The sequence below is a fragment of the Gymnogyps californianus genome, chromosome 2 (genome assembly GCF_018139145.2).
Source record: "Gymnogyps californianus isolate 813 chromosome 2, ASM1813914v2, whole genome shotgun sequence".
In the NCBI taxonomy this organism is placed as follows: domain Eukaryota; kingdom Metazoa; phylum Chordata; class Aves; order Accipitriformes; family Cathartidae; genus Gymnogyps; species Gymnogyps californianus.
Window position 1 is genome coordinate 39,965,604 of NC_059472.1, and position 13,913 is coordinate 39,979,516.

General features: G+C 35.3%; 1 protein-coding gene across 1 annotated transcript in view; it reads left to right on the forward strand.

Moving 5' to 3' along the window:
* ASPH (aspartate beta-hydroxylase) overlaps positions 1 to 13,913 on the forward strand; it is a 121,705-nt gene that overhangs the window by 54,648 nt on the left and 53,144 nt on the right. Inside the window, 3 exon segments of the mRNA XM_050892929.1 lie at positions 1,097 to 1,147; positions 2,134 to 2,178; positions 12,039 to 12,080. Coding sequence (XP_050748886.1) covers positions 1,097 to 1,147; positions 2,134 to 2,178; positions 12,039 to 12,080 — 138 coding nt within the window.

A 13,913-nucleotide genomic window follows, 5' to 3' on the forward strand; every position in this document is an offset into this window, starting at 1 on the left:
CCATCTTTCTTATAAGCCCCCTTTATATACTGAAAGGCTGCAGTAAGGTCTCCCCGGAGCCTTCTCTTCTCCAGGCTGAACAACCCCAACTCTCTCAGCCTGTCTTCATAGGAGGGGTGTTCCAGCTCTCTGACCATTTTTGTGGCCCTCCTCTGGATCCGATCCAACAGGTCTATGTCTGTCTTGTACTGAAAACTCCGGAGCTGGACACCGTACTCCAGGTGGGGTCTCACCAGCACGGAGTAGAGGGGCAGGATTACCTCCCTTGACCTGCTGGTCACGCTTCTTTTTATGCAGCCCAGGATATCGTTGGCTTTCTGGGCTGCAAGTGCACATTGCCGGCTTGTGTCCAGTTTTTCATCCACCAAGATCCCCAAGTCCTCCTGCACAGGGCTGCTCTCAATCCATTCATCCCCCAGCCTGTATTGATATTGGGGATTGCTCTGACCCAGGTGCAGGACCTTGCACTTGGCCTTGTTGAACTTCGTGATTCTCTTATGAAGTACTTAAAGCTTCAATTTGAGGAATGGAGTATATTAATTTCCCACATTACTACTCAAAAAGATTAAGTTGTAAATTTTTGTTTGTTGTGCTGGTGTCAGGGAATTTTAAATGAGTACTGGGTCAAATGTAATTTGAAGATTTGCTCTAAAGTTAAAGATATCATTAAGCAAGATTTTTCTCAAACAGGATGTTAATTCAGTCAGCTGGAGCAAAGTGATCTAAGCAGTTTAGTCTGAGCACAGTCTGTAGGATTTGATGCTATATTTATTTAGGTTTTCCATTTGAAAAATGTGTTCTAATATGATTAAATGGGGAAACAAACATTATTGTTTTACACAAACAATAATTGTAACCAAAATCACTTTTGGGGGGTGTAATAGGAATAGAAGTCAATAACAAAGATGAGCTAAACTTTTGGACATGAAATGTATTCAGTACGTTTTTTCTACTCTTAAGTTAAAGTAGTTGGTTGTTCTGCAGTTTAAGTCTTCCTTTTTGTTTGATACTAATTTGATTGGGGGCTGGTGGGGAATAAAAACAAAATTGTGAACATACTGTATGTAACTTTCAACACTTACTTTCTTTGTAACAGTAGAAAGTAAGCATACAGAAGATGTTGTGGCCACTGAACCAGAGGAATCAGGTTTGTATATTATCTTTGCATGAGTTTGCTACTTAAGGGAAAAAAAAAAAAGATAATGATAAATATCATAGAATAGAATTCTATGCTGCAATAAAAATACATTTGTAACTTTTTCTGAAGCTTTCCCTCTTAAGGACAAACACAATTGTGTTGTTGGAATCTAGCATCTTGGGTTTTTTAATGACAATATTTTAATGGCTTACAGAGAACTCCAGTTTTAGAAGTTGAGAGTGCTCCCAGTTCAGAAAAACTTATATCGATAAAAATGGCCATATTAGGTCATATGAAGCTGAAAATTTCATTGCTATGCTCTGTTTCCCACCAGCCAGTCAGTAGTGCATACTCAGGAAAGAGAGTATATGTAAGAAATAAAATAAAGTGGAATGTCTCCCCGGCTTTGAGCACTTTATGGGCTTCCCAAGTCAGAGAACATATTTCTCTCTCTTTGATTCTTCTTATTGTCTACAGCCAGCATCCTGGCTATTAGGAATTCTTTTCTGGTGAGCCTGACTCCCTCCATACATGAATAGAGCACTATGTGCAACCTTCCGTCTGTTAGCAGTGATAGCACTCGGTGACATGTTTAATTTAAACATACATACGGAATTAAAAAGAACTGAATTTTGAAGTCAAATATTTCACAATTACAGCTGGGAGCATAATAAGTATATTAATGTTTTCTAAGCCCATACTGTAGCACCATGTGAAACTGGGAGATTTGTGCTTTGGATAGTATAGTTTCAGAATTTTGAAGTATCATTTTTGAAACTGTGCAATCCTGCAGTTTACTCATTGGCCTACTTAAGTATTAATCTTTCCCCTGGAAAAATTCAGCTAAGGAAAATTTGCATCCCACTTCTGCAAAAGTAGTATTACAGAGTAGTCTTTATAGGTCACTGTTTTGAGCATAAGCGAAAAAATGCAGCTTTTGGTAAATATTTAGAGAACCATTCAGTTTGAATTGTTTGTACAATTTTGACTTACAGAAATGCCTGTTCAAGCTGAGGATTATTCAAATGATGATCTAGTGGGTAAGTTAATCTTAAGTGCTTGGTTTTTTTTCCCCAAAAAATGAAGCTATAGCTACATGGAAACTTTGTAAACAAATTACTTTGTGGAGAGGAGTGAAAGGATATCATTAGTGTCATTTACAGTTGCTTCCTGTTTTTGAAGCAATAATTTTTATCTTGTAGGGGATAAATGCTAGTAATAGTTACTGGGTTATACGGAAGCATTCCAAATAAAACTGAGTAGTTTTAATTTACACCGTAATTTTTAATGATTTCAGACAGAGCTGGATACTTCTGCTGTAAAGGGAAATATAAAAATTTCAGGTCTCAAAATATGCGCATACTTCCTTTCCAGAGTAACCGATCATGGGTGGTGATACTGTCACTTCTCTGTGTATCAGTCAGAGCTATTGGAGTCCAACTGTGGCACATTCTTTGGGCACTGATCTGGAAACAGGACTGTTTTGTCATGCCATAGCATTTTTCTTGACATAACTGATTTTAAGAACAAGAGCACTTCCAGCTCTTCCATCTGTTGCCTGACAGTAGTAAGCATAGAGTTTACCAAAACCATTTTTAGAGTAGCTAAATGGCTTCTAAATTTGAAGACTGCATATTGTTACATTTCATCTGCTTTTTGGAGTTATTTATTACAAGTTGCTAGTTTGTTCTTCGTAACGAAGTAGTTGTGTTGAGTGAAACACTGAGTTGTATCTCTGGGCAGTAAATCACAGAAGCTGCAATCCAAGAGCCCTGACAGCTATATTTCTGTTTTGTTCTGATTACCCTGAGCACCTTTCTGGATTAGGTAATCTTTGCAATATGCAGAAGCTCTTATATGGTGTGGTGCGGTGCCCAGCTAGTTCTGTCGGGTTTTGTTTTTCCTTGCGGGAAAGGAAACTTGTATTTGGTTCCTGGGTATGCCAAAAGTAGCCGGAGAAGTGAAAAAACATAGGAGGCCTTTGTGGTTGCTCAGTACAGATCGAAGGCATGATTTAGTTCATGTTTTAATTTACATGCTGAACCTTAACTGAGGTGATTTGAAATGCTCATATCAGTACGTAACTGTGTTGTCTGTGAGGTCTTTCTAACCTGTTTATCATAACAGCCACATGGTGTGTTGAGATGTTTGAAGCCATAGGTATTCATTAATAGATGCCTTATCTCAAAATGTTTTGTTTCATAATGAATATGAAATATTTTTAACCAAAGCTTGTAATCAGTGTAGGAACAAGCAGTGGTTACCTTTGACAGCATAGGCAAGAAGTTCAGCAAAGGTAGTGTTCAGTTGGTTTATTGTGCTTTAAGTTGGAACTGTAGAAGAAGAAAAGATGTTTTCTCTCAGAAAATGTTGCTGCTTAAAGTTAAAATAACAAAAAGGCCCTTACAGGACTATTGCAAAATTTCAACAGTAGATAATTCCACTGCACAATTGTATTGATAGGAGGATATTAAGATGATCTCTTGACTTACATATACTATTTTAAAACTAAATTCAGAATCCAAGTATCAATTTGAAATCTTTAATTTTTGTTTTTGTGGACCATATTTCTGTCGCTTTTTGTGCTGTGATTTATGGCTCAGTCTTGCAGCAGTAAATGAATTTCCTACCTTTACCAAAAAAAAAAAAAATCTTATGTGTATTGTACAGTAGTGGATGGTTTTCCAAATATTCTATTTAGAATCATAGAATCATTTAGGTTGGAAAGGACCCTTAAGATCATCAAGTCCAACCGTAAACCTAACACTGCCAAGTCCACCACTAAACCATGTCTCAAGTGCCACATCTACACGTCTTTTAAATACCTCCAGGGGTGGTGACTCTACCACTTCCCTGGGCAGCCTGTTCCAGTGCTTGACAACCCTTGCAGTGAAGAAATTTTTCCTGATATCCAATCTAAACCTCCCCTGGTGCAACTTGAGGCCATTTCCTCTTGTCCTATCGCTTGTTACTTGGGAGAAGAGGCTGACACCCACCTCGCTCCAACCTCCTTTCAGGTAGTTGTACAGAGCGATAAGGTCTCCCCAAGCCTCCTTTTCTCCAGGCTAAACAACCCCAGTTCCCTCAGCTGCTCCTCATAAGACTTGTGCTCTAGACCCTTCACCAGGTTCGTGGCCCTTCTTTGGATGTGCTCCAGCCCCTCAATGTCTTTCTTGTAGTGAGGGGCCCAAAACTGAACACAGTATTCGAGGTGTGGTCTCACTAGTGCTGAGTACAAAGGGACAATTACTCCTTTAATTGGAGATGGACTTTCAAATAAGATGATGGAATTTAACCTAGTTGTCCACTCTCCTTTTATTGTATTGTGATACAAAGAGAGTCCTTACTGTTTTCAAACACAGTTAGAATCAAAAATAACTTGTTTTACTCTGAAATAGTATGTATTTCTGATCCTTTCAAAAGGTTTTTTAGATTTATTTTTTTTACCTTCAGTTGCTTTCAAAACTGGTGCAACATACTTTTTAAACCACGAGATTAGCCTTAGCTCTGTCCTGGTATATCTTGTGGAAATAGATGATCATAGCAGCACTGGAAAGAGTGAATATTTTCATTTTCCCTTCATGGGAAAAAGTGAGAGAATCATTCAAAACCCGTTTATTCAGTTATTAAACACACAAGTAACTATTAGATGTAGTACTATGTACGTGATTCTTCATTTAGGAAGTAGAAAATGAAAATAATTTGATCAGCACAAAATCTGCAACAGTGTACCAACATACTCAAGAATCTTTAGTAATTTGTGTAGTTATGTGGGAACCACTTTGAAGGCAGAAGAATTGTTGTTTATCAGTTTGTTTGTTTGTTTTTAAAAAGCTTATTGTTTTAGCACATAAAGTAGAATTCAAATAGCATCTCTGAAAATTGAGAAAAGAAACAGGGGACATAAGTAAACTACCGACCAGGAATAAAAATTTTATTACTACTAAATTATTATTTTTTCCTACTATTAAGTATGTTTACCTGCCTTTTTTGGATGTGAAAATTTCAGTTTGAAGGCAACATTATTCTCACATTTTCCTTTTAGAGTATGAAACTCATATTTACCAGAGATTTGTGATGGAGGATTCAATATAGGGGCTTTTTGTTGTCATAAGTTTTTTCTTCTTTGTTCATGTGATTTCATTTCATAATGTATTCAAAGCTAGTATTTCCTGTTATTTCAGCAATAATAATAAAGTTCATTGTACTAGAGGCAGTTGAGAACTCTCTTCTGAATGAAGAACACCTTTATACGCATATGCACTCTTTACATATATGAAAGATGTATCTATTTATGTAATAAACATAACTTCAAGCAGTGTAAAAGATATTCAGAAATGTCACTATAGAGTCCTTATTCTTCGATAGTATAAATTCATGCAACTTCATTTGAAGCATGGTGGCACCAGTTTGTATCAGGTTAGGAGCAGTTGTTTGATTTTTATCTGAAACAGAGGAACTTATTTGTTTTGGAAAGAAAGCAGGAGATCGTTCAGAGGATGAATTTAGCTGTGAGGAACATTCTCACATCACCAGTGAAGAGATCGGGTGTAGGATTTTAATATGCTGGAGTGCAAGTGAAAAGTGTTTTGCTGATGTCGGGGCATATCACAAAAAAAAATAATAGTAGGCAACTGTATCTTGAGGTATCTGTAGGTACTGTTTTCCAATTCTCTAAGTTTACTTCTAAAATTATTACCAATACTCCTTTCCAGCAGCTGCTATTTTAACTGCAGTTAGTCTGTATTTTTGTAAACTAATGCACTTCAGTGGTATGATAGGCCAGCTTAAAATATTACTGATTCAGGATTTTTGGCTAATCCTGTTTTACACTGGCACATAAATTGCAGTGGTTGTGATAGAGTGGTACTTGTTGGAGGCATATTTTAAGGAAGACATATTACAGTTTTTGGGATACCTTTACTCTCTGTATTTGGAGTTTGATCCCTCTTGTATATGTTCAGATTTTAAATATCTAAGGGTTGTTTCCCCCTCCCCCCTCCCCGCTTCATCTTGTATCCTTGGCATTTTTATAACCCTGCATTTATTTTACCGACTGGTGACATCCCTTATGTGTAGAGAAGTTTCCACTTTACAACTATGACCCTTCCTCATTCCCTGCTCCTCTTTTCCAATTGTAAGTGTTCTTGACTTAAAAATAAATAAATAAATAAATAAATACATATATTTGTTTTAATGTATTTGTGACATGGCCTAATTTCCTTTACAAGGTAAATGAAGTGCCATATACTGAGAAAAAAATTACTGCTTAGGTAAATATTTAAAAGCTTACATTTCCCACCGTATACAGCAACTTTGTGTATATTCATTATGATAGCTCCTAGATATGATAGCTTTCTCAAATTAACTAGTCTGATACAAAGTTGCATTTTTTTAGCATTTAAGATTTTTTTGTTGTTGTTGTTTTAGACTAAATTGTGTTTTGGTTGGTCCTTTAATATAGATTTCCCCTTATTTTTTCAGATACTTAAAGCTTCAAAAGAAAAGTCCCTACATCAGGAGGACCAGCCCTAACCATACGCTACAAAAGGGGAGCAGATGGTTGTAATAGATCTTATGATGTAATTACCAAGCAGTTCAGGGTTTGGGGAACGAACACTAAGATATTGTAAATGGGTTGTAGCCAACTGTCATTTTAGTAAGCTTTTTTAACACTTGGATGTTTAATTTACATTCCTGTCTGATTTTTTTTTTTTTTTCCTTGGTCAAGTTTAGTGAATTCATTATTTTTCTTCTGTGTTTGTGACAGAGTTGCAATTTTGAGCTGCATTTCATCTCTGCTGTTCAAACAATTGTTAATATTCTATTTATAACGTAGCAGCAAGTACATTTTTTCAGATTTTAATATATATCTTTTGTTGTGGATTCATACAGTATGTACAGAGCAGTTTGGTCAAATGAAACATATAATACTATAAATTTTTAAATGTTTGATAACTGCTGATATAGCATACAGCCTAACTGCATTTTATTGAAAACACTAATCAGGCACACACTATGCTGTGAAGTTTGACTTTTATCTCTTTGCACTGATGTTATGTCAACAGTTACACTACATGAATTTCAGGTGATTTTTAAAATAGTCTAACAAGATACAAAATGGGTATGTTTAATTCATACCACTAAAAGGGCGGATTACTAAATTACTTTTTTCAGAAACCCTCTATGTGTGAATTAGAACTTTTTATTTATGCACATTTGATTTTTAAAGCAAAAATGTCTAGAAACTACATAATAGCCTGGCAGGGACTCAGTGTAGATTGCAACAAAGCTGAGTTGCCGGAATCAGGTTGAGTTCAGTAAAATTATTCTGGTTTGCCTACCTATATAATGATCTCAAAGCTGGATTTAATAAGCTTTGTATTCAGTGAATTATTTAAAAAGTCAAATTTGCGTAAATACTTGACTTGTAAATTTTATTTTAAAAAAAAAGCTTTGGAAATTCAGCCTTAAGAAAAATAGGAAATCAAAATTTAAGACCTACAATCATAAATGCTCTTGTAAATGGTACGTCTGAAATTTAGACTTCGAGTGATTTAGAATTTTAATATAACAGGTGTACTTTTTACCTGTTCTGTGCTGCTGTTCCACAATTACGAAGAGATATTTTATTCTTTGGCATTTTGCATGTGTTCCTTTTTGGCTCAGGAATAATTGCTGTGATTTTTAGGAAATTGCTAAGCCTGATACAGGAGCTTAGAAGAAATAAAATAAGATAAATTTTTAAGAAGAAAAACCAACTCGGTAACCCTAACAGTGGTTGCCTTTTGGTTGACAGGGAGATTTTAAATTTCTGTAACACTGTTTTGAAGTCAGGTTTTTACTTGCATACATTTATAGTAAAAGGGGCATCATATATGCTTGCCTTTTTTTGTTTGGGATTTCAGTAGGACTCCACGTGAGTGTTACATCTGATCAACAAACACAGATGTCCCAAAGTGATTTCTTTAGACTTTTCAGGAAAGCAATAATACTCTTAGACTGTGATGGGGTTTGGGATGGGATATTCTAGTAACATTACCTGTGATTGTGAATTGCAGAGCAATAATTTTTACAAAGCCATATTTTGTGAGGAAGCTTGGGAATAATTTTAGAATGGTGAATGGAGGACTTTTTATATAACAGTGGCAGCCTATTTGTAGAGTTATGGGACTGTGAGAGTATATTATGCTGTGATCAAATTTTAAGTATATTGTAACTGGGTATGTGATTTTATGTGCTTCATGTTTACAAAAATATGCCAAGCTGAGCAAGGTCAAGCGGACTATTAAAAAAATGTATATTTAATCTGTTTTAATGTTTGGCTGCAATAAAACACAGAAGAATATCTTTGTCTTTCTAGTGTCATTATTTTTTCCAAAATATGGTAGATATTAACTATGGAGATAAATATTTGCCTCAGCCACTAATTAATATTATTATTTTTCAAAGTAATAATTTTGAATGTTTAAAAATATATTTGAAAGTATTATTTACAAGGAGGAAGGAATGTAGCAAGTAGAAGTAATTTTTATTTCTGGATGGTATTATGTGAAGGAAACGGGCGTTACTCTAAGGTCTGTCTGTCTTCTATAATTGTGTTGTGTTTCTTCTTTTGGAGTATTAGCTATTCTGCAACCAGTATGGCCTGAATTTTGCCCATGATACATAATTTCTATTTGTAACTTAAAATGAATGAGAGAGCACTCTTAACAAATGCGAATGTGTGTGGGCAGTATGGTATCTACCTTTCACAGAGAAATATTCTAGGTTATGGTCCATAGTTTAAATCAGAAATGTAGCAAGGGTGTTGTGTTTGTGCAGTTCCCTGTTTGAAAAGAAAAATCTTCCTTGACCTTTTCAGTTTTCAAACACCTCCATATTTTTATGACGAAATATTGCTGAATAAAGACCTGTAGTTTAAGAAAAAGTCAAAAGAATACATCTTTATATTTTCACATTGCTACATTGCTTCTTGCTATATCTCAGTGAATCTATGAAATCTTGGATTCAGTGGCTTTTTTGGAAGTCACAGGAACAAATACCAATTAGGAAAGCAAAATTTAAATAAAAGTAGGATACTAAAGTTTTATTTTAATATTGAAAATTTACTACAATTTTAAGTGACTTTTTCACATTCTCAGTAATTGAAAAGGTGGATCATGACACTGTTCTTTCTAAGAAGTAAAGAAAATAGATAAGATTGGATATAGGAAAGATACTGAAAAATGTTGTGTTTTTTACTGAATGTCATGGTGTAATTTTATATGTTTCAGAAATTATGTATATGTAAATAACAAATTGTATTGTACACTTATAGTGTTCATTGGGTTTCATGTAAAATCTACAAGGTCTGAAATACATTTTTAGTTGTGACTTGGATCATTGTCACATGCACTCACAAATATTTAGACATATTGTAATATGAAAAATAAACTTATTCTTTACAGTAGAAACTTGCTTGGGAATACCTGGTGCCTATGTTACACAGTAATAGCAGTCCTAGCCTGTAGAGATTGGTTAAAACAGTTTTGTCTGTTATTTTGATCTAGATTTGTTTTGCTGGAAACAGAGAAATTGAGTGAAGGATGAGAGTGGTTTGAAGAGTTAAGAAAAATTTTTTGTTTGAGCTACAATTTGTTTAAGTTGATGACAATAGTCTCAAGATTTACTATCATATCCCTGTCTTTGAGACAGCACATTTTTAAACCTTTGTCAGAAATAGCATAATTAGAACCATTTGCACCATCAAAGTAAGCTAGGGATCAGTGTGGAGGGAACAAAGCAATATGTGCTGAATGTGATGCTAAAGTGAATTCTTAGTTAAGTATGGTGAGAGCTGAGGTAGACAAGGTCTTCAGAGCTAACAAGATCAAGTTGTGATGAATTTCAAAAGCAGCTACCTAGAAGGAGAAGCTGGAGTATTTAAAGATCATTGGAGAGGCTTTGGTGAAATCAATGGCAGCTAATTTAGCAGAATACAGGTCGAAAAAAGTCTGAGAGAGAATTTGGAGAATTAATCCTTATACATAAATGGGTATAGAGAACTGTAGGTTATATGTTGCATGAGCCTCAGTAATAAAGAAATGTGAAGCTGGACAAGAAATGGGAGATAGGAGCAGGCTTTAGAATGATGAGGTCATACCTTGTTCTTCCTGTGTTGGGAGAGAAGTTGCAGAAATAACATGAAATGCCCAAGATGGGTGGAAGAGGGTCGATGAGTGACCTAGAGGGAATTACAGAGAAGAGGTCAGGTGAGAATATCAGTGTTGCTGATAAGGGAAAAGATACAGGGAAAATGGGTGGCTAAGTAGCATGCTGTATCATGGTTTACTATCCTGTAATGAGTTGTTCATGTGCTTTGAGTTGGTAAAAATAGTAGAAATACGAGTACATAAACTATTCTGTGTCTCATCTGGAGCTGCATTGTTGCTCTTTTTAAAATACAGTATGTCTGATGACGTACAGATGGACATGACCATTTTATTTATTGTGGTATGCGCAAAAAAAAAAAAAAAACAAAAAGCCACTATTTTAGCAAGTGCTGAACAACGCTTTCATTAATGTACTGTTATAGTAATAATATTCCTTCTCTGTTATCCCATAGTATGTAACTGACTCTATAGATCTCTTTGTCATTTCTTTCAATTTAATTGACAATCTGGATTTTATCATGTCATTGAAGAGGTGAATGACTTTCAATGTGACCATATTTATGTAATTTACCATATCATAATCAAGTTAATACTCATTCTGCCTTGTGCTGAATATAAAAATCAGTCGTACTGTCTGCACGTTCAGTAGTAGCAGTTGTCAGCTTGTAGTAAAAGGTGAAATTAGAATGTGAAATAGTTTGATTTCATGTGTGCACATAACCCAGTTTCTCCATGAAAGAAGAAATGTTTTTCAGCATTTTTACATGATGTATTTTATTCAGAATATAACGCTTCTGAGCAGTTGGTTTAAAAAACTGTGAAGATTGAGTATTCTGACAAGATGTCAGTAATTGACTTAGAAATTAAAGATGTTTTTTCTATATGTAAGAATACATCAAAATCAAAGTGTGTATGTTAGAGAGGAAAATAACTGTAACTAAAAAGGCAACTGACCTCTCCTTTTAGTGTTGTCTATTAAGTTTATTGGGAGGAAATATTGGAAGCTTATTGGGACAAAACTGGAAACAGAATAATAATGTTAGAATTGAGAGGCAAGATGCTTTAAATGTTATAGAGTAGAGCAGGATCAAAAAGTGTTTAGAGAGGAGAAAAAGAGGAGAGGACAAGCCTGTCTCTGTATGTACCACCTTCACTATATACACATACCTGATTTTGGTACAGTATGTAGTCTGTCTTTTGCTATAGACTGTCTTGTGCTTAGTTAACATTTACCTGTGCATTCAGATGTTTACAAAACCCCTGGGTTAAATTATTTTAAAAGTTGAAGCAAGACGAAAGCTTCCAAGTGCCCAAGTCAATTCTGAAAATGAGACCTAGGTCCCCAATTGATTTTCATGTTTTTTACATTTTAATCAAATATATATTAAGCTAGTGTTCCCAAGAGTTTTTAATTAGTGAACAGGGGTTTTTTTTCTTGCAAAATAGCTTGCATCATAAGTGTGTATCACCAAAATCTGCCAAATATCTGAAGGGGAAAGTTTATGAAATATTTTGAGAGAGAAGCAATAATGTAATATTTGAAGTATCTGCAGGGAAAGACCTTTTATGTAACTGCATAGTTCAGACAATAATCTATGGTTACTTTAAAAAATAAAAATGAAACAAAAGAGTCCTGTTGGCCCAATAATATTTTGAGTATAAGCTGTATTTTTCTTGTATTTCTTTCTTATCATAAACTGTTAACATAAATTTATTTCAATGAAATTATATTTTTAATATTCTAGGGAAAAGTGAAAAAGAAACTGAACAAGATAAAACAGGAAAAGGTAAGTGTGAAAGTAACATTCTGTTCTTCTGAAATTCAAAAGCATGCTTTCTGGGAGGACTGATTTAAATCAGATTAAATAGTAGTGAAGCTTAGCTCCTGTACATCTTAAGTAGATAAACTGGAGTTGAATAAACATCCAGTGTGCATCTGCTTTTGTAAGTAAACACACCATCGTTTCCAAAGCTGACATCAATGTATTCCCCTCTTACCTGGTCACAGGCTGCTGTTAAAAACTTCTCCTGTTTCAGGAGTAAAATGTTCGGTGTTGTACTCCTGGTTTAGGACTCCGGAGGTCACAGCTTCACCAGGCTCCTCCAAGCATCTGTGGGTGAGAGGCAACCTGGGCTGCCCAGCCCCAAAAGCCGGGTTCAGCAGTGCCCCAAAAGCTGGGTTCAGCGCTGCCTGAAGCTAAGCTTGGGGAGACAAGTGGCACTAAAATCAGCCCTTGTCAACTCTGTGTTTATCCAGTAAGGGTTTCTGTCTGGCTTAGTTTAGGTACGAACACACAGAGGCAGGTTTGGTGGAAAAGTGAGGTTTCGCTGAGAGCACTGTGAATCTGTTCTCCCTACGATGACATCGGTGCTGGCCCCGCGCATTCCCTATCACCGCATAAGGCTTGCACAACCTCCTTCATTGGGATCAAAGTTTGTATCTGACCCTAGCTGCATCACTGCAGCTGGCAATACCCAAAAACCTTAGGGCCTGTGCCTGCATCCTTTTCACTCGGGTATGGCCTACAGAGTAGTGCCTGCCGTAAGTAGCTCCAGCACTACTTCTAGATGGAGGAAAAAGGATTCAGTGACTCTGCTGGTGTCTACTGCTCCTTTTTCATTCTCTGTTTCCATTTTTCTATGTGGCTGTTATTTTATATTTGAGTACTTAGCAATGCTACTTTTATGATCTTTTGGTAAGGTTTATTGGTTTTGTATATTTGTATTTTAAATATAAGTTTCTAGGACTAGCAAACTTTAAACATTTTATTTAAGTATTAAATATGTCAAATGTAAGCATTACCTTTAAAAAGTAAATACAACAGTTAGCCAGTTTACTTGAAAAGCAAGGCAATTATATCCACATTTCCATTTATAAAAGGACAGATTTGGCAGGAAATACCTTACTGCACTGGGCTTACATACTTGATAGTAGAAAAAACCCACCATTATGTGCTAGTTTTATTGACCTGTTAAAACAGTAGAATAAAATGACATACAATAGCCATCCAGTATGGGTAAACAGTGTTCATAGGTAAAAATACTAGCTTGTGTAAGAAAATGAAAATGTACAGATTTACTATTATGCAATGTTATTAATCAGAACTTGTAAGAGAACTTTATGACTTGAAAGTATGACAAGGTGGAGCCACTTTCCTTTTGCACCTGAAGTGCTGTGTGTTTTTGTTTCTGTTTAAACACCGAGCAACTAAATAAATGCATCTGCTGAGTCCTGCCATTGCAGATTACAGGATTTCTATAAGTTGGAAAAAGGGCTGGTTTTGTTTTCCGGGTTAAATTAATAAAATTTTGCATCCTACAGCGAAAAGCAACCCTGCATTTTTTTTGAAATTTGTTTATAGCTAAACTGCTTGTGTGGTTTTCATACAAGTTGAATTTTGTTGAACTGTTAAGTTTTCATAGTTTGAACTGTTTAAGTTTTCACTTTCAATAAAAGTGTCTGGCTATAGATTTCCTAGTCATAGAAAGTGGTTTAAAGTACTATTGAATTGGTTTATTTTAAATTACCCTAATAAGGTGCAGCAATATATTGATGAGAGATGTATTTAAAAAAATACTGTACTGTAGCTGTCTGGTATATGTAGAAAACTCAGAAATCT